General features: G+C 59.0%; 1 protein-coding gene across 1 annotated transcript in view; it reads left to right on the top strand.

Annotated features, from left to right (window-relative positions):
• SHANK2 (SH3 and multiple ankyrin repeat domains 2) overlaps positions 1 to 20,980 on the top strand; it is a 490,643-nt gene that overhangs the window by 84,440 nt on the left and 385,223 nt on the right. Inside the window, exons 4-6 of the mRNA XM_042957704.1 lie at positions 6,733 to 6,936; positions 10,071 to 10,142; positions 12,142 to 12,250. Of these exons, the coding sequence (XP_042813638.1) occupies positions 6,733 to 6,936; positions 10,071 to 10,142; positions 12,142 to 12,250 (385 nt within the window). The remainder of the gene's footprint in view (positions 1 to 6,732; positions 6,937 to 10,070; positions 10,143 to 12,141; positions 12,251 to 20,980) is intronic.

The raw sequence follows: 20,980 nt of genomic DNA, 5'->3' as shown, positions 1-20,980 counted from the left end.
AGAAGCCTGCATTTCTTCCAGAATATCCTGAGTTCTTGCTGGATGCTGTCTGCAGGTGCTCCAAGAGCTGGGCTATTTATCCTCCCTCGGGTCTGTGTGTCCAGCTCTGGGTCCCCACAGGGTGATCCAGGGAGTGTCCCCTTGGCTTCACGACCCCCGAGTGCTTTGGCATCCTCGTTGTTTTTTTAACTCTTCCGGGTGGAAGTCAAGAGTGCGGTGGATTGAAGTGTCTTCTGGAGAACGTGAACGAACAGACGTGCTGCGTGTAGTGGACCGAAGGTATCTGTGCCCTCCGACCTTGCCGTGTCGATGGTTCTTTACTTGACCTCCAGACCGGCCACTCTCTCAGTGTTTATTTTATGCAGTGTGATATTTGCCGTTCTTTCAAGCTTTGTCTACCCCCTTCCCGACCTTTGTAAGACCTCACACAACGATGACTGCCATCATCCCCCTTGTACGGGACCCAGATCAGATGCAGAGAACGGTGTACTCTTTTCCATGAAATTCTCTTGCCGTGTTATTGCAAGTCAAAACAAGAGATGTCCACTTGGGCGTTGGTGAGCACATGACGCCAGAGCACAAGGGTTTTGATCCTTCACGGATTGTGTGAGTTAGTCGACACCCCAGACGTGGCCCACCCAGGCCTGTGGTCCTCAGTGTGAGGCAGAGACTTGGCCATGGTCACAGTGTTATGTGCTGAGTTGTCCCCCCCCCTCGCCCCATCCCTCTGCAGAAGTTCTAACTCCTGGCATCTTTGAATGTGAGTATATCTGGAGGTGGGGTCTTTAAAGAGATGATTCATGTAAAATGAGGTCACAGGAGTGGGACCTAATCCAGTAGGAACCGTGTTTTAAAAAGGAGATCAGGACACAGATGCGCACAGCGGGACGACCCCCTGAGGACACAGGGGTAGGAGCCGTCCACACGCAAGGAGAGAGGCCTCGGGAGGACCTGGCCTTGCCCACACCTGGGCCTTGGACCCCAGCCTCCAGGACTGGGGGACAGTGAATGTGTGTGATTTAAGCCCCCATCTGTGGCGTTTTGTCACGACAGCCCTAGGAACCTATACACCCAGCATACGTGGCAGACAGACTGGGTGTCTGCCTCTGTCTGTGTCCAAGTCCGTGTTCTTCCCCTTGTGTCCTGGTATTCTCGGTTGTGAGCCTCACATCTTGCAGAACGGCTACGACTCATGCTGACCAAGCAGGAGAGTAGGCGGCTCTCACTCTCTTCATTTTAGACTTGAGTTTGGCCGTGAGCTTTACCAGTGGAAGGGTGGAGTTTCATACCGTCAACCACCCAGCCGACCACAGCTGTACTGCTCACAATTCTGCAAACACGGGTGCAGGTCTGCCCTCTCTGGATCTTTGCCGTATCTTAACGAGACAATGTGTTCCCGGTGTCCTGGGTGCAGAGCGAGCCCGTGGTCACAGCAGCTCCCGGCATCCATCCTCACTGTGGTCAAGACCAGACCCTACTCTGTGTTGGGCTATGTCACCCAGGAGCATTCCGTTTCTGGAGGCTTGTGTTCAGTGCGGTTCGCTTCCATCAGTATTTACGGAGCTTCAGGTGTGGATGTGCCAAGAAATAGACACACGGCCTTGTTCTCACGGAGCAGCTCATAGTCTGGAGTAGGGAGGAACACTAATCAGCGGGGTGGGGGGGGGCCCGTGCACAGGATTGAGGGGGGACATCTCAGAAGAAGATGTGGATGGTTTCCCTGTGTTCGAATGTGCCTCTCTCCACTGAGTCAAGGCCTCTTGGGGCTCAGGAGACCTGATGCTGGCCCCAGGAGACCCTAGGAGCTTCTGGGACGGACCCCTGAACTGAGGCTGATGTCGGTCACCGAGTCCTGCTCTCCCTGTTAGATTTCGCGGTTCTCTGCCCTGTCAGCCCCACCTCCCTTCCCAAGCTACCGCGAATGCTCTGCTCATCAGGCCTGAGGGAGAAGCCGCTGTGATTTGGGTCTTGGGGATGTCATTACATCCTCTTGCAGTTTTTTGGTATCTTAAGCCATGCGGCCCAGCCCAGACACTCTGGGAGGTTTCCAGGTGGCTCTGGACGTCTCGGCATTTGGGGTGTTGCACCAGGAGATCAAAGAGTGACGGTTACTGAAATGTCGTGAGGCAAAGTACATGCAGGATGGAGAGGCTGTGACCACAGGCTGGGCAAGAGGGAGCAGCGGTCAGCCGAGTAGCTTGGCTGTGGTCCACTGTGGTCCGTGGGCAGTCAGATCAGCTCCCTGGGTTCTGTTCGGGACATTCGGTGGTCACCTCAACTTGGAGGGACGCTACAGAGGGTGAGTCCTGGGCCCTGTTGGGAGAGTGAGTGTGATTTCAGCTGGCAGGCGAGGCAGGGAAGGGACGGTCAGCTGGAGGTGCAGGTGCACAGGGCACATACACGGCCTGGCGTGCCAGGTAACCCCTCTCCTTCCATGCGTGGTGGGTGCTACCTACGTGCTCACACGCGGCTCCAGGAAGGCCCACCGTGCGGCCAGCTCAGAAGACACCAGACACGTCCCGCTGCCTTTCCTCACTTACCCCTCCTCAACCCCCGTCCTTCCCCAGCAGCCCATCAGACACAGCCCTGCTGCGAGGGCAGTCCTGGCGTGGGTCGTCCAGTCAATGAATGACAGCTGGGAGCCACGAAAACCACAGTGAGAAAACCGGCCCTAGGCCATATTGGAGGCGGTGAGAGACTCCACTCTCAGACAGGATGGAGAAGCTGAACATAAGTGCTCAAATGAGCCCCCCGTGGATGCCCCAAGGGAGGAATAAGTAAGCTGTCCGGGAGGGCACGCACACCATGGACAGTGCCCGGGAACAAAAAGCCACGGGAGGGTCGGGGATGGGAATTTCAGGTCAAGGGCTCAGCACAGGGTCAGCAGGGGACAAATCTGGGGGGGAGTGATGAGTCTGGCAGACGGAGCACGAAGACGGTTTCTACCTGAAGTGACCTTTCCTCACCCCACTCTTACCATGTGATGCCCGATGAGGTGTTGAGAAAGATTGGTACCTGATTCCCGTCACCCTATAGCCCTGGGAGATGGGTACGCTTCATAATCTGTTACAGGTATTCTCAGGGTGAGCGATTTGCCAGAGGACTCATATAGCACAGGGGGTATTGCCAAGATAGCCTGGGTGTCAGGAATCCTACGGCCCAGCTACTGCCATTCAAGGGTGGCTTAAGGGAACGCCTTTATTCCTCCAGCTTCTGTCTTCTGCATAAAGGATCGCGTACCAGCCCTGGGAAGGGCATGGGTGGGAGGACACGAGGTGACTGAGATGCGGGTCTTGCGCCTTAAGGAGCTCAGAGCCTGGAGATGACAATGATGGTGGTGGTGGTCATGTTGATGGTGACGTTGAGACCGTAGTGGTCGACATTGATTGAATCCTAACACGTAGGAACTGTGTAACCACACTTCCCTTCACCACAACCACGAGTGAGCAGAATTATCGTGATTATTGTCGTAGATATAATTACATGTAATCACATACTCGTATGTAATGAAAACGATCTGTACGACACGCTTACATGTAACAAATACGATGGTTGCTGTTGATATAAAAACCATCACCATCATTATTTTTCCCATTTCCCAGAAAACGAAGCTGAGTCTCAGATTCTCAAGTTCTAGGGCAAAGGACAACACGTAGGAGATTCTAAATCCTTTCTTTCAAAGGGAGAACGTCTAGCCTCTGAGGTCCCAATAGCTTTGCAAAATAGAGCGACAAAGTGCTGGGACACTGGTGCTGGGGGAGACGGTGAAACACGGCTGCGAGGAAGCGTGTTCTCCTTCCACCTGACGGCCGGGCCTTGGGCCGCACGCACAAAAGAAAGCCCTCGAAGGGCCACAAAGCCGTTCCGACGCAGATGATCGCCCAGTGGGAATCCCCTTCTGAAGTAAGACTTGGAACCAGCTCCTCAGCCCAGCAGTGGCGGGATGGTTGCTCTGACAGGGCTTGAATACAAAGGCGCACGCTGGCCACGAGCCCAAGCACACCGTCCGTTGCGCACACGGCGACTTAGACACCAGCACGCCAACGGGTAACTCGAGGGTCAACTCTCTGTTGCCGACAACGCGATCCAACAGCCCAGCCCAGCCCGAACTGACCGCCGCCCACACACCCTCCCAAATCTCAGTGGTGGGACCACCTCCCATTCCGGAAACCCCGGAGATGCTCCTTGACTCCTCCCTGGCCTGTACCTTCCAGGTCCGCCGAGGTTAATCTACAGCCTTGAGTGCTCGAGTCCCGGTCTGTGCCCCCACCCCTGCCCTGCGGGGTTTAAACCACAGACGTGTATCGTCTCCGGGATATCTCCTGGGGGCTGGAGGCTGGGATCCGGGGGCGGCGGGGAGGGCTGGCTCCTCCCGAGGCTCGGAGGGAGAGTCCGGGCCAGGCCTCTGCCCCGGCTGCTGGTGGCGATGCCTGGCGCTCCTTGGCTTGGAATGCACCGCCTCCGTCTCTGCCTCCGTCTTTGCGTGGCGCGTGCACGTTCGTGCCTAAATTTCCCTGTTCAGAGGGACACAGTGGATTGCGGCCCGCCCTACTCTGTTACAACCTCATCTTAACTCGATTACATCTGCCAAGACCCTATTTCCAGATAAATGGCACGCACAGATAAAGGGGGTCAGGACGTCAGCATGCTTTGCGGGACACGTTCAACCCCTAACGGCCTGTATTATTTACATTCTGTCTGACCCTTACGAGCCCCTCGAGTTAGGTGGGTTCCGATTTTCACCCTGGGAACAGGGACTTCTGGGCCGGTGGGTTCGCCCAGGATCACAAAGGTAGTGTGACCAGTTGGGCTGTAAGCCCAGGCCTTCCTGACCGCCAAGCTCCTGCTCCTTCTAGAAGGTTCTGAATTGGGTCTTCTTGGTGTTTCTTAGAGCAGGACGGTTCTTTGTTGTGCAGAACTGGCCCGCCCAGGGCATAGACTCCGCAACCCCGGCTTTGCCCAGAGTGGCAGTGGGCGCTCTGTGATCACCTGCCAAGGCCCACGGGTCCCCTGGGAGCAGGTGCCAGCCCGTATTCCACTGGGTGCTCACCTGCTGGCCACAGTGCAGGGGCCCCAGGTCAGCCTGGGGTGCTGGCATCCAAGGGAACTTGGGTGTCTGTGTGGTTGGAACCAGAGGCCAATGGCGACTCCCGAAACAGGACTTGGCGTGTGTGTTATCTGCGGCCCCGCTCGGTCACGTCGGGCAGATCTAGTTTGTTGTGTCTCCAGATACTCCCGTCACCCAGCCAAGGCCGGCCGGGGCTGCGGCTGCAGTCATGAAGCGTCACCGAAGTGAACAGCCCGCCCCCACCCAGCCCGGTAGCCCCAAGGGAGCTCCGAGGTCACCCTTGAATTCAGCCATTGACAGTGGGGAGGGACGGACGGGTGAATCATGTGTAAGGGTCAGGTTTCCTGGCAGCGGGACCCTGGGCTGCCTGCTGAAGGTTCCTCATTGTTGAGTGGGGCAGGTTCTTCTTACCTGGCGGGGAGGTGCTTCCCGGAGGCCGAGGCACGGGACGATGCGGGGAGGGCCTCCGTGTCCTTGGGCACGCCCAACGCCCAGTAGAGAACCCGTCCCAGCCTCCTGTCCTTTTTGAAGGTTTTTTTTACAGTGACAAGGCCATCTCAAGCCCCGGCTGATGGCCGTTCAATAGAACATCATTTTAATTCAACAAAAATGAGAAGTCACGGGGTGCCTGGGTGGCTCAGTTGGTGAAGCATCCAACTCTTAATATCAGCTCAGGTCACGATCTCGTGGTTCGTGGGATCGGGCCCCACCTCGGGCTCTGCACGGACAGCACGGAGCCTGCTTGGGATTCTCTCTCTCTCTCTCTCTCTCTCTCCCTCCCTCCCTCCCTCCCTCTGCCCCTCCACTGCGTGTGTTCTCTCTCAAAAATAAAAAAAAAAAAACATTAAAAAAGTGGAAAAACAAAGTCTTTAAAAAAACGAGACGTGGTTAGAAGCAGATGTGATGCTGCGTTTGCTTTTCCTGGTTCGTTGGTGAATCTCCCAGAAGGGGGCCCGGGAGCATAACCTTTGGGTACTTAGTGGCACTGTTATACTTTTGCAAGGTGTGACTGATTTTTGCCACTCCTGGAAACCCATGGGACTTTTTTAAGTCCAACTGTGTTTCATCACGGCCTTCCTTTCTGGTTTGGGAGTGGCGGGGCTGGTCTGTCCACAGTCCGGTGGAGTGGCACGGCCGCTTGCCGTGGACTTTCCCACCAGAGAGGTTACGAGCCGAGGCCTCCATCCGTGTCGGAGATGACGTGCGGCCGACGTACGAGGCAAATCGTGCTGTGCTCTGCTTGAGCTGCGGCTCTCAAAGCGTGTTCCCCGTCGCCTTCACGCTCGTGACCAGTGCACGTGCTGCCTCAGACGCTCTGCTGGGTGGCCGGGGGGTCGACACGGTGTCCACAAGCGCTGGGGGTTTGAGAAGCCCCATGCGGGGGGGAGCCGCCCGAGGCGGCCGGCGTCGTTGACCAGAAAACCACGGCCGGTGCCAAGGGTCTGAGTCAAGGCCGCAGAAGCCAGTGGTTCAGTCCTTGCTTTTCTCCTTCGGTGTTGACACCGTGTCTCCATCCGGGCGACAAGGGGGTCTGATTTCTCGTCCTGAAGCGTGGGGGCGGGGGTCCGCTGCTCAGAGAACGTCTGTGGAAACCCCTCTGACATCTCTGGCCACGTGCCGGGTGGGATGTGCCACTGATCAGGCGTCTTTGTCCTCCTCTGCAGAAGTGCCTTCGGTTTGACCCGGACGCGACCGTGTGGGTCGCAAAGCAGCGGATTCTGTGCTCCTTGAACCAGAGCCTGAAGGACGTCCTGAACTACGGGCTGTTCCAGCCTGCCAGCAACGGGCGCGACGGGAAGTTCCTGGACGAGGAGCGGCTTCTGCGCGAGTACCCGCAGCCCGCGGGCAAGGGCATCCCCTCCCTGGAGGTACCGGCGTCTGCCTCGTGGCCTGGATGCGGGGTGGGGGGGAGGACCTTCGCGGGACTCCAGATCTGACTTCAACTGGGCAGCGACCCCCAAGTTCGAGGTTCGTTGCGAGGTTGGGGTTGCACCTGATTTGGCGAAGCTCAGACGGCCGCACCGGTTTTGCTCCGTTTGTTTTGAGAAATCTTGGGGTGAGCCAACCTCGGGTGCGACTTGGGGTCATGTCGCGGGGACCTGTGGGTCCTGGGGTGCAGAGTGGGGCCCGCTTCTGCCTCCCCGAGTCAGTCTCCCGTCCCTGGATGTGGGGTGGCCAGTGGCCATCCGGCTGTGATCAGAGGCAGGATTTCCTTCCTGCTTCTTACCCAGGAATGACCAGTGGGCTCGGAGCTGCTGTCGGTCCGGGCTGCCTCGTGAAGGGTCAGTGCGCAACCTGGGCCACACGCAGTGTGCCACCGGCCCCTGCCGCTCGGACCCCCGGCTTTACACGCGGTATGTCCACGTGACGTATTAAGGCACTTCTGCAAGTCGCTGGCAAGTGGTCATTTCTCCCGTAGCTGTTGTCGAGTCATGAGGCTCATTTCGGCCTCCTCAAACAGCGGGGGGCTGCACGTGGGGAATCGTCACCGGCCCGTGAGTAAGCTGAGTGGGCTTTGCCATATTCTCAGCGACGAGATCACCCTGGACTCAGAGAGGTCATGGACCGAGGCCGGACCGAATCTGCACGTTTCTGGGCTTGATAGAGACTTTGAGGCTGAGGTTATCGGGACCCCCATTTGGATGGAACATGTGTCAGACCAGAGGGAAGGGTTCAGTGGAGGAAAAGATGGGGTGCCACTTGGCATCCTGTGGTTCGCTGTTTGGACCTCAGTTTGCTTCTCCGTGAAATGGGTATCCATTGCCAAAAAAAAAAAAAAAAATTCCCGCGTCGGGGGCCTGTTAAGCACCAGACACTTCCTAGGCCTGCTCGCCGTGCACAGGACTGTCAAGGTCGGGTGTGCCGGACCTCACGCTTGAGTGGCAGGTGACAGACCGGGAACAGGAAACGGGCGATTCATTTTGGGGACTGATCATTTCCACATGGGAGTAAAACCTGGCGAGAAGACCAGGACGTCCAGAACCCACTCTTGATCAGAGGGTGACTCCGGCCGGTCCCCCACCCACCGAGAACCAAAGGAGAGGGTGTGGGGACACCCTGTAAGCTGGGCAGGGCAGTGCCGTGGACTCCGGAAGGGACACACTCGCCTTCCCTCCCACGTCCTGTCCAGGGACTTGTGTCAGGGGGCTGAGGGGGTGGTTTGTTGGGGGGGGCACCTCTGTTCCCGCGTGTGTGTCACCCCACACGGGGCTCGGTTCGTTCCTGGTAGCTGTGTGGCCTGGACCTGCCACCCAGCCTCTCTGGGCCTCGGGTTCCCGGCTTTGAAATCGAGGGGACGTTACTCCCGCCTTCCTGGGGGGCCGTGAGGCTCAAGGGAGGGTGTCCATGGGCTGCTGGCGATCTCCTTCAAATGGGGAAGGGACTGTACTTCCGTTTACTCATCTCCTCGGGCCTCCATCCCGCCAGGGAGGAGGTGGACGGGCCTGGCCTCCCACCGGTCGGGGCGGCCGTGGCCGTGAGCTCTTTGCCCCTGAGAATTTTGGTAGAATGTGGTTGGCTGCGTGTGAAGCACTGAGAAAAGAGCAGGGAAAGGGTTTGTGTTGGGAGCTGCGTCCCCCTCGCCACAGGCTAGACACGAGGGTGCCTCGGGAAGCAGTCCTCCTCCTCTGAGCACTTCCCGTCCCGCCAGGGGACGTTCGCGGCCCCAGCGTCTTTTTACACCCCGAAGGAGTCCCGGTGACTCGGATTCCCTTAGAGGCGTCAGTCAGTGAGCCCCCACCTCTCCCGATGTCACCCCTCGTGGCTCCCGAAACCTCGGAGGTCTGACGGGTACAGACCAGGTATTCGAGGGCCTCACGCAGCCCAGGGCGTGGGGCACACGAGCACGCGGTCTTGCTCGAGTCTAGAACCGGGGGAAGAAGTCCTAAACCAGGTCTGGGGCCCCTGCTGCCGGTCCAGCCAGGGGAGACAGATGCCTGCGGCCTGTGGCCAGCGCCCATGGTCCCGGAACTTTCCACCAAACTTCCTGGCTTCACCACGGGCTTGTTTTGACACTTGACAGAAAGCCCGGTTTCAGTCTGTGCGACAGGAATTTTGTCAGTTCAGACCCTGTGTGTGCAGTTAGGGTTGGTGCCAGGATGGGCCCCCCGCCCCCGCTGTCCCGCTGCCCCACACCGTCCTTCCTCCCCCACCCCCCACCCCCCCACCCGTGCTCGTGAAACCCCCAGGCTGTGGCGGAATCCAGGGAGGTGTGGGGCGCATCTGGCCAGAGCCGGTCCGGGCCAGGACGCCCATGCACCGTCCTCGGGTGTCCCCACCGACAGATCGGGAACCGGAGTCTGAGACGGGAAAGCGTCCGCCCCGGGCTGACGGGACCTCGGTGGGGCTGGAACCGAACAGGTGTCCTGGCCGGGAATCTTCCCGCAAACCGCGGGTGCCCTCCCCAACCTTCAGTAGCGCCTCCGGCACGTTTTATCTCCGAGGGGCCTCCGGGCGCGGCCTGAGGCAGAGGTGCTGGGGTTCAAGGCCGACTGGCACCCGCACGTTGTTCTTGGGCACTTCCGACACGTCGGAGGAAAACGTGTGGTTTCCAGTTCGGGGGCGGGGGGTGGGGCACACGTTTGCGGGGAGAGCCCGGGCCAGGCCTGAGGCACGGGGGACGCTGGCTTCGCCGGGCCGGGCTTCTCACGCACGTTGGTGGGGGAGGACGTCAAAGAAACATCCTGATTTGTCCACGGGGCCACACGCACGGCCATGAGGACCACGATCACCACTAACGCAGAGGAGCACCTGCGTGGCTTCTCTGTGGGAGGATACGCCTCCTTCGTCCCTTTGGGTGGCTCTCCTTTCCGTGGCTTTTCAGCCCCGTGGCTGCGGATCCCCGCAGGTGTCATTCTTGCGATGTCAGGGGTCTGTGGGATGACTGTGCTTAGTTTCCCCGGGAGAGTTGGCGGTGGGGCCCCTGCCTTCCGCGAGGCGGCCTTTGAACACCATGTGACGTACTCACGTGTTTTCTTTCTTCCTGTCTCTGTCTCTGTGCCAGTTTCGATACAAGAAGCGGGTGTATAAGCAATCCAGCCTGGACGAGAAACAGTTGGCCAAGCTGCACACAAAGGTAGGCGGGGACGGCTGCCGTTCCCACACCCGGCCTCGTGTCTCTTACGTGGCATCGCCGTCTCCACGGATCAGGGAGCCACGAGGTTTCCTCGAAGGCGGGACCCCGCCGCAGGGTGGGTCCGGACTTGTGCCCTCGGGGGCAAGGTGCATGTACCTGCGTGTCCTCCGCTGGCGTGGCCCCCGTGGGCCTGACCAAACCACACAAATGAACGCGCCTTCCTGGTGCCCGGAAGGGCGTCCGCCCGCCAGAGCCCCTGCACGTGGCTCTCCTCTCCTCCTGGGAGACGAAAGCATGCTGGTGGCAACTCGTGGATCGACTGGCATCAGAGGGGACGCTGCTGTGGGCACGCCCCCCCCCCGGGCGTTTCTGGGAGGAGGGGTAGCCATTCTCTCTGAGCCACCGCTGGCGACAGGGAGGACAGCACTGAGCGCAGAGTCAGCGAAAGAGCTGTTCGCATAAACCGCCCGGAGGTGAGACCTGCACGTGGCCGGCAGGGTTGAGACAGAGAGCCGCGGGCTGCGGTCCGTGAGGGCTGGCTTGCTGGCGGGGCTCCCGCCCTTGGTCGGGGACGCCGTGCGTGTCCAGGGGCTGCTGGGGCTGGAGCGCGTGGCCGCATCTGCCTTAGTGCTGGAAAGGATGTGTGATTTCTGAGGATGCCCGAGGACGTGAGCCCAGGGGGGACCAGCATCGGGAAGCCGCCTGGACCCTGCCCCTCGCCTGTCCCGGTGCCGTCCAGGCGAGCTCGCGGAGGGCGTTCTCAGCCAGCGGCTTCCCCTGGCTTTTGTTCTGTCCCCGATTTGTGCCACGGTAGACGCGTGGATTTTACCGTGCTCAGCGGTTACGGTACGCCGTTATTTCTTTCCGTGCTCAAGTTGCCAGATGTGGCCGGCTCTCTCCCCTCTGGCATGTCCCCGCCGTCCTCTGAGTGCTGACAACTTTGTGGCCCAACTAATGTTCCTGGCCCTCGTGCACATTCCTTGCCCAGCCTTGGAATCTGCCGGGTGGCCGCGTATAGACCCCAAGGTCTGGAGGAAGCTTCTGGCTGCTCTGACTACCTTCTGAAGTGTAGATAAGAACGTGCTTTCGGATTAATAAGGACGTCAGTTAGTAAATAGCAGTGAAAGCGTTACGTGATACCTAGTGTCTCTTGTGTCGCTGGGCTTCTGTTAATTCTGGCCGTGGAATGTACAGAAAACATTCGGGCGGAGAACCAGCCTGTGTCGGCGGGCCGGAGGTCCCGGAGCCCTCGCTGCTGCCCCTGCGGTGTGTGTGGGGAGCCCTGTGCAGGGGGCTGCAGAATCGGGCCAGCGGCAAGGGTTGGCGTCTTCAGGTGGAGGCAGACGGGATACCGTGGTCATCGTCAGGTAGCCCGGGGGCCGTCTGCTCCCTGTTGCAGACGGGGCCGGGCAAAGCTGGGGAGACATCCCTCCCCGCCACGGCTGACCCACGGATCATTTTGACCTCCCGAAAAGTGAATGTCGCTCCTCACCTTGAATCGCTCTGTGCCCAGGCGTCCCTGTTTCCATCCACGTAGTCACGGGGTCCACCCAAAAGTGGATTAGCCCAGCAGGAGGCTGCCCTGTCCGGCTCTCCGTCGCAGCTGCTGCTTTCGAGACTAGAGAACACGAACACCAGTCCTTGGGCCTCACTCCCCAGAGGTGGAGTCTGACGGCCTGGGTGGACCCGGGAAACTAGTTTTTCAAAGGGGTCCGGCTGGTTTGTCCTTTCAAAAGCAAAGGAAAGTCCTGTGGCTCTTGGCGACAGCGAAAGGCTGAAAGGCGAGAGATTTCTGAAACCCGCATCCAGGGCGGCCTGGTTGCACCTGCCGCGTGCTGGGCTTCCAGACGCCCAGCCGCTGCCTGGTGGGTCCACAGCGCCCGGCGGGGGGCGGGGGCGGGGGCGGCTCCCTCTCCAGGGCGGAAGCCAGGGCACACCCTGTAAAGAACCTTCCCGGCGACCCGTTAAGACATTTCTGTCTTTTTGTTTTTCTCTTTAGACCAATCTGAAAAAGTTCATGGACCACATTCAGCACCGCTCAGTGGAAAAGATCACCAAGATGCTGGAACGCGGCTTGGATCCGAATTTCCATGACCCGGACACCGGAGGCAGGTCCCGGGTGGGGGGGACGTCAGTGCGCCTCGCTGGAGCGCGGGTTGAGTCCGGAGAGGTGCTTCTGTCGGCACCCTGCACACGCGTGTGCAACACTGACACTTCCCTTGGTTCTTGAAGGGGCTTTGTCACTCCTGCGTGAGTCGCGGGCGAGGGGGGCGGAGCCGGGCAGCCGGCCAGGCACCTGGCACGCGGTCGGCGCTCATCCACAGCTGCCGAACGAGCGAACGGATGAAGGAGGGAACGGATGGCAAGGCGTACGAGCTGTCGTGCACCCCCCGTGGGACACGCGCCGACACGCGCACGTCTTCCTAACCTCCTTCCGCGTGTGGGCCGCTGGTCGTTCTCGGGTCAGAATCACAGGGGTCCCCAACCTCGGCCCCCGTGACGTCTTCTTTTTTAAACACTGCCTCTTCTTTAGTCTCATCCCCCTCCCCGGTCTTACCGAGACGTAGTTGACCTGTAACGTCCTGTTGGCTTCGGGCTGCAGCGTAACCAGCCGATACGTGTACGTGCACCTTGGGAACGGAGCCCGTAAGCCTGGTTAACATCCCTTCAGCGACTCGCACATGTGCCCTAAGGTGACGTTAGCTCTCGTCCCCGGGCCGCACCGACGTCCCCAGGTCTCACCCGTCTTGTGACTGGAGGTTGCTGTCTTTGACCACCCACACCCTCCATCTGCTCTCTTTAGGGAGTCGGTGTTTTTAGGTTCGGCGCGTTGGCTCACACGGCATCTGTCTGCCTGGCTGAGGTTGCGCCGGGCCCTCCGGGTCCATCCGTGTTGTCAGGAGGGTGGGGCTTCCTTCCTTTTCATGGTGGGACCCTGCTCCGCGGTGGGGCCGGGCGCTTGCTTGTGGGGGGAGGCGTCTGTGTTGTGGGGTGTTCACAGCACCCCTGGCCGCCCCCCCAGGCACCAGTGGCACCCCCAGGTGTGACGACCAGACTGTCTGCAGACATTGCCCAAGGTCCCCTGGGGCGGAGCGCAGTCACCCGGGGGAGGGTGTCCCCTGCCGGGAGGCACGCCAAGCTGGGATGGCCAGGAGGACTCAGGTAGGCTCCGTGGCAGCTGGAGTGTTTGTCCCTGCAGGTTGGTCACCTCTGGCGGGAGAGCGCTCCTCCTGGACTCAGCCAGTAGGGCCCCCGCTTCCCCTCCTCTGGGGACCGGCCAGCCCTCTGTCCGGGCCACCGTCACTTGAATGTGTCCCACCGCTCTGGGCCGTTACTGGGCCCACAGCAGATGCGTATGTCAGCTCAAGAATGGAGCCTTCTCGTCATCTCTAGGGGCTCCTCTGACCCCCTCGAGCTGGGACAGGACCCCCACCTCGTGCCTGTCCAGCCAAACGTGTCCCCCCCACCCCCGCCCAGCTCAAGCTGCTGTGGCATGATCACCATTGACTTGTGTGTCTCCTAAATTTAACTTCTGACCACAGCTTCAGTGCCCGAGATGCCAGGAGATGGGACACGTGGCAGGGGGGCACAGAGGGCACACGTGGAGGGGACACAAGGGCACACATAGAGGGGACACAAGGACACACATGGAGGGGACAGAAGGCACATATGAGGGGACACGGAGCGCATGCATAGAGGGGACAGAAAGATGCACATGGGGCACAGAGAGCACATGTGGAGGGGACACAGAGCATGCATGAGGGGACACAGAGAGCACATGTGGAGGGGACACAGAGCACGCATGAGGGGACACAGAAGGCACACTTGAGGGGACACACAGGGCACACATGGGGAGGACGTGTGTCTGTGGTGTCTGTGGTTCCTTCCTTGGGGCAGCCTTTGGCCTGGGCGTCCACCAGCCTGGCCTCTTCCGTGGCAGTTTCCAGATGAGTCCACAGGGCGGGGCCGGCAGTAGGGGGAGGTCGAGGGTCTGCTCTGGGCTGCCCTTCTTCCCACACGACCCCCTCGCCCGGAAGCAGCAGTCGGCAGTGACGCTTCTTCCAAGGCAGACCCTCACCCGGCTTCCGGAACCACGTGGCTCAGAGCCCGGGTTGTCTCCAGACAGACACCTGTGCCCTTTCCCGCGCCCTGCCTGGAGCTGGACGCCGCGGCCCGTCGGGGCCCATGTCTTCCTCTCGGGTGCCCCGTCTCCACTCCGGCCGCTGCTTCGTGCCATCGAGCAGTGTGGGTTTGGATTTGTTTTCTCGTCTGGACAGAGAAACTGGAGACTTGTTTTCAATTGTTCTCCCAGGGTGGCAGCCAGACATGAATTGTCTGGGTCAGGATTTCTTTTCTTTTTTTTCTTAATTTTTTTTTAATGTTTATTTATTTTTGAGAGAGACAGAGGCAGAGCGTGAGCGGGGGAGGGGCAGGGAGAGAGGGAGACACAGAATCCGAAGCAGGATCCAGACTCTAAGCTGTCAGCACAGAGTCCGATGCGGGGCTTGAACCCACGAACCGCGAGATCATGACCCAAGCCGAAGTCGGACGCTTAACCGACTGAGCCACCCAGGCGCCCCCTGGGTCAGGATTTCTCCTGGTGGTAGTTAATATTCTTCTGTTAAGCGGAATCTTCCCTGGTTTCTCTTCACCCGCTTTTTTTGCTTTTAAAATCAGCTGACGTTATTTGTTAATGGTTTACAGAAAAGTTAGTGGATAAAGTGGGAGTTCTGTGGTCCGATAACCACCAGCTTCCCGCGTTGGCGTGGCTGATGGTCACACCCCACCAGCCGGTTATTGCTAATTAGCGTCCGCGGGCTACCCTGGGGGTCGCTGTTGGTCTTGCACATCCTGTGGGTTTTGACAGACGCCGTGACGTGTCTGTCCCTACGGTGATACACAGACTCGTTTCCCTGCCCAAGAGGCCCTCGGTGCTCCGTTCATTCACCCTCCGTCCCCGCTGACGCCCGGCAGACCCCAATGTCGTTACTGTGTCCGTGGTTTTGCTTTTTCCAGGGTGTTGTAGAGTCAGAACCCTCTAGTACGTGGCCTTTTCACACTGGGTTCTTTCACTTGGTTAGATGTGTCTGTGTTTCCTCCGTAACATCACGGCGTGGGAGCTCACTTCCCTTTGGCGCTGAACGCGATCCCGTTGTCTGGAGGGACCACAGCTTGTGTGTCCGCCACCTGCTGAGGGGCGTCTTGGCTGCCTCCGGGCTTTGGCAATTGTGAAAAAAGCTGCTATAAACATCCGCGTGCAGGTTTTTTTTTTACCGTATGTAGGTATAACTAACAAAGAGTGAACACAGCAAGTTTTATTTTTAAAGGCCAAACAGAAGTACGTACGGCCTGCAGAAAGGGGGTGTAGTTAAGATACAAAGCGCTGAAGCAGAGGCCGCGTGCGGCCCCGAGACCCTGAGCAGGCAGTGCCTCTGGCCCCTCGCTGCGCCCCAGCCCCGCCACTCCGTCCCCGGCGTCTTCGGATTCCTCACGCGTGTCCGCACGCCAGGCGAGAAGCAGCTGTTCCGGTCGAGGGACGGGGAGAGTCCGGGGACGCGTGGCTGTGTGGGGTGCAGGCAAAGGGGCCTCTCCGGTCTCGGTGGGATGACGGTACCCACAGGGCGGGAGCGCTGGAGCGTCACCCGGCAGAGCGCATCACGTGTCCAAGGGCGATGCGTCACCCGCCGTGAGGTCTCCGGAAAGGCCCTGCTGTGTTAGCACCGCGGAAACTCGAGATGTGGGGTTCTCCTTGTTTTGGACCCACGGGGACGACTCAGAGTTGGCCATAGTGGGCTGCCTCCAGACAACAGCTCGTGTGACCAACTTGTCCCCGTTCTCCTGAAATGGCCCTGGTTTCCACACAGAAAGTCCCATGTTCGGGGTTCCCCCCTGGTCCCAGACAAACTGGTACAGTCACCCTAGGGTGACAGGGCGCTTAATACCGCTGTGCTTACGTCACAGCCTGCTAAGCGTCCCGTGATGTGTCGAGGGTGTGGAAAGCCTCTTGCGCCTCAGTCCTCTTACGTCCCACGAAGCTGGCCTCTTTGCGCCCCAGTGTCCTCTGGGAGCCAAGGAGGCGGAGCCCAGGTTTAATTGCTCTGAGACCGCAGGGTCCCTGCTGTCACCCCCGGGGGGGAAAGGAGGTGGGTCTCTCTTCTCACACGCGTGCCTGGCGGGACGCAGCCGGGCCTCCTGCTGGTGCAGAGGGTCCAGGACCGGAGGGTCTGTGGTCGCTGAGCGAGCCCCCTCCCCTCCCTGGAAGGGACCACGGGCTGCAGCCCCGTCCCACGTGCTGACGCTACACCATCACCCTCACCGGCTCTGACAAGTGGAGCGGGTGTCCACGCTGAGTTTGGCGACTTTCGCAAAGCCACTTGGCGAGCGGCAGGATCCGCTGAGAAGCAGACTTCTTCGCCCCGCCCTGCGCAGAGAGTAGAAAGCAGCGGGCTTCCTGAGGGCAGGAAACACGATGTTCAGACGTGGGCCGCGTCCCTGTGCTCGGGCTGTGCGGTTCTCTGGCGCTTCTGGGCCGCCCGCGGGGCCCCGAAGTTGGGGAAGTGGCCCTTCGGATTGAAGGATGCACAGGAGATAATTAAGTCTCCATGGAACCACCTGTCAATTAAAACAAGGCAGCCTGTGATCACAGCCAACCGTCGGTGCCCGTTCTAGTGGAAATTTCAATACGTGACGGCCAAGGTGGTCTCAAGAATTAAAGCCTCGGCCGCCAGGGTCTGGGGCTCATCTCCCGCTTTGGTTGGAACCGCTGGGACAACGCATGTGGTATTTTGAGCCCCAAGAAGGAAACAAAACGAGCACTTTGAGCGAAAATGAGTTTAGTGCTTTTATCTCTCACCGCGCTCCCCAACTTGAAGGAAGCCCGGGTACCACGAGGGTGGGGTGTTGATAAAGCCAGAGACGTCTTTCGACTCTTGAAACGTATTGAGAAGTAAAAGACTTCTCCTTGATCGAGTGGGTCTCGCCAGGCACCTGTGGTGAGATCCAACGGTGGGGCTAGTTTCCGGGCCAGTGATCGTAGCTCGTCAGCTTGTCGGGCTGGCGTGGATTGTCATCCGTGCCGACGTGTGCTCGGGTCCACCACGTGTCACCGCAGCCTGGCTCCTGGGAGTCCCTACCCAGCTCCCACACGGCCCAGTTAGAAGGCTTCGCGGGCATTCTGGATCCCTGTGCACTGAGCCGGGCCTCCTCCGAGCGCCGGCCTCGAGATCAGAAGAAACGCGTTGGACGTGGGTGGCGACCAGGGTCCGTAAGCGGCTGGCTCCCTGCAGCTGCTGAGTGAATCCCGGGATGAGGCCCTCCAGAAAGAACGGCAACGGGCAATGGGAGAGGGGCAGTTTGAGCAGACGCGCTCTGGAACCTCGTAGATGTCAGTCTGCAGGGGTCGGGGACTGCGGATGAGGTCAGTGCCACCACGGAGGAGGTCCGGGTCATCTGGCTGGTCAGGCGCACTTCCTGGTACAAAGAGGGCCTGTCTTTAAATGGCAGCTCAGGCAGAATGGCCAGTGATGTCAGGGATTTGCTTACTTCCCCCCACCGCGTTTCAGCGAGGGCTACAGGTGACACGTCAAGGTGCTTGCGGTGAAGACGAAGGACATTAACCAAGGAAGGAATTGGGTGGGGGCAGGACGAGGGCCCGCAGGGGGGGCTTGGCCCCGGGACACCCCCCAGGGCTGGCCAGGGGAGAGGAGGTCAGGCTGGGAACTCCTCACAGCGCCCCGTGACGCGAGGTGCACGTTCCTCAGGACGACAGCCGGGGACAGGTCAGTGGCAGCATTGTCCTAGCAGACCATCACCTGCAGCACGGCCGTGAGCACGTGACTTATGCTAGAGCAGTGTCAGAGCTACAGGATTATTAGGAAGACAGCACAGAATGTTCCACCTGCTCCCCACGGCCCATTTCCCCTGACGATGGCTGTCGTACCTGAGCGGGGCACATTTTATCATTAACGAGCCAATGCTGATGTGCCGTTCGTAACCGCGGCGCATGCTGTCCTCTTATCTCATTAGCAGTTCCTTAATGTCCCTTTTCTGCCCCCGGAGCCCTCATGGAACTTCATTATCTTGCCTCCGTAGGCCCCTCTTCGGTTGTGACGGTTTCTGGGGCTTTCCTTGTTTGTGCAGCGCTCGGCTCTTTTGGGGACTGGCCAGGTATTTTGGAGAACACCCCCCCTCATTGGGGTTTGTCTGACGTTTATGTCATGATGAGACAGGGTTGTGGGTTTGGGCGGAGGACCCTTCCCGTCCCCGTCGCGTCCGGGCACGTGCTCCCCGCCTGTCCCGTCCCTGAGACGCTGACCTTGCTCACCTGGCTGAGGTCAGTGTCAGGTTCCCTGCTATGCGGTCACTCTTCATCCCCTTTATGGACCATCCTTTTCAGAAGGAAGCCACTAAGCACAGCCCACACCTGATGAGTGGGGAGTGAGGCTCTACCTTCTTGAGGACAGAGTTTCTGCACACGTGATGGGGAATTCTGCCCGGGAGGCTTCTCTTCCCGCCCCGCCCCCCCTCCACCCGCCTTCATTTATTTACTCTTACTAACATCTACTCTGTTAGTTCTATTGGGATGGACTGATGGGTATTTAATTTGTAATCTGGGTTATGACCCCGTGCTAGATTTCATCGTTGGGCTCCAGCTCTGGCCACTGACTCCCGTGTCCTTTTGACAGACCCCGTCCATGTGGGTCGTTATTTTTTGGCCCCTTGCTCACTTCCCGGCACTAGAAGGCACCCCGGGCTCATCCTGTGTGCCTCCTGCCCAGACCTAGACCCCGCCAGTCCTCCGGGAGCCTGGTTTCTCTTCCTAGAGAATGGTCTTAGGAACCAAGATCTGGGTGCTGGGTGTGCTCGGTGCTACTGGGGTGTCGTTGCTTCTGGGCCCTCAGATGACAGAACAACAAACTCCGTGTGTGTGTGTGTGTGTGTGTGTGTGTGTGTGTGTGTACTAACTCATGCATACGTGCACACCTGCAATCAGTTCTGTATGTAACTATCTGTGTCTGTATGGAGCTCACCGTGAGTCTCCAGCTCTGATCCCCGGCCACGTGGATCACCGCAGTCCTTTCCGTGGCTAAGCTTAACCTCCCCGCTAACAGTGAGAAACCTGGCCGCCGCTCCCTGCCATCTGTCGATCTAATGGTTCAATCCCAGGGCCCGTGTAGAGTGGTTTCAGAGTTGTTGACCTGCACCCCACGATGGAAGCAGCTTTAGGTGCTGACAGGGCACGGCGCTTACCCGGGTTCACTTGGCCTTTCATCTTGCAGACCGCTCCATCCTGGGTCCGCAGGCCGGCACTCGGTTCCCCCACTCCCTCCAGGGAGGCCGGTTCTTCCATTTGGCCTGCGGTTCGACTCTTTTCGTCACGTCCTGCATTCCGAACTGAGATCCCCAGGTCTCCGAGATGAGTTTTTAAACTTCACTGAAAAAAATCTGCAAGCCTTGGGTTTCCCTCCCTGTGCTGTGAAGTTTATGATTGTGACAGATGTTTGATCCTGGCATTCACGATTAGAGCATCATATGGAACAGTCTCGTCACCGAAAACGGTCCTCTGTGTTTTTTTATCTACTCGCCCCTGCCCCTCTCCGCAGCCCCTGGAACCAGCGATCTGTTTACCTCTGCTATAGCTTCGTCTTTTCCAGAATGTCCTATAATTGGAATCCAGCAGGCTGGCTTTTTCAGACTGCCTTTTCTCATTTAGCAGGATGTGTTCAAGATTCAGCCACATTCTTCTGTGGCTTGATAGCGTGTCGAAGCGTGGCTGTTTGTTTTGGAGCCAAAATGCTGCCAGGCTGCTTCCAGGTGAGATGGTATTATGTGTTCAAGACCATCGGAAAAGATTAGAGCGGTGTCTTCAGGGCCATTTTGAGGTTCCAAACTATTTATCGAAAGCGAAGAAATTGCGAAATGCAAAAACCGAGGAGTATTTTCAGAGAATTATGGTGCAGGGGACCGCTGGTCCCAAGCTCGTTAGAGGAGCGGCCACGTGGTGATCAATCGCACAGACAGTGCAAGCCCCCGAGGGTCACAGGTTTGCAGGTGAGGGGCGAGCGTCTTCTTGGGGCGGGGGTCCTGTCTGCTCCAGGTGAGGTCTCGTCGGACGTCCCCTTCCTCAATGGTCTCTAAGCCGGGGGTCTCTCCTGACCTCCCCGGGGTGGGTCCTGGGCAGGTCTGAACGTGGAGAGTCTGGTGCGTCATTCGAGGAGGGCTTCTGGAGCCCTTGCCACGAAACAGCGCGGTGTAAACTTAACATCTGCTTTGGAGCACCTAACTTGCGCATCGGCCTCGTGTGGAGAGCCAGATAAGAAAGAAGAATCCTAATCGTTTTGAGGGTCGACCTTGCCCCAGATGTGCATCAGTCCTAAATGGACCTTAAACGCCAGGGGCCGGCTTCCTCAAGTTCCTGTAAGCAATTTGATTCTGAGGGGCACGTGGGTGGCTCAGTCGGTTAAACGTCCGACTCTTGATTTCAGCTCTGGTCACGATCTCACGGTTTGTGGGGTCGAGCCTTACATCGGGCTCTGCGCTGGCCGTGGAGCCTGCTTGGGATCCTCTCTCCCCCTCCCTCTCTGCCCCCTCGCTCGAAAAAACTAAACGTTTTAAGAAATTGACTTTGAGGCTTTTCACGCCCTTCACCGGCCACCCAAGGAACCAAGACCTCCCTGGGGCCTTCTAACACTTGCGGCCAGGCGTCACTGCCCCATTTGCTGCCCCAGAAAACTCCTAATTCACGCAAGATCCCTGCCTGAGAGGGTCTTTCTCGTAGGACCTCAGACCTGCGTGTGGTGGCACTCGTGAGCCTCGTCCGTGCTTGGGACGCACGGGGA

This window comes from Panthera tigris, chromosome D1 (genome assembly GCF_018350195.1).
Source record: "Panthera tigris isolate Pti1 chromosome D1, P.tigris_Pti1_mat1.1, whole genome shotgun sequence".
Lineage (NCBI taxonomy): Eukaryota > Metazoa > Chordata > Mammalia > Carnivora > Felidae > Panthera > Panthera tigris.
This window is presented reverse-complemented; position numbering and strand designations above follow the sequence as displayed.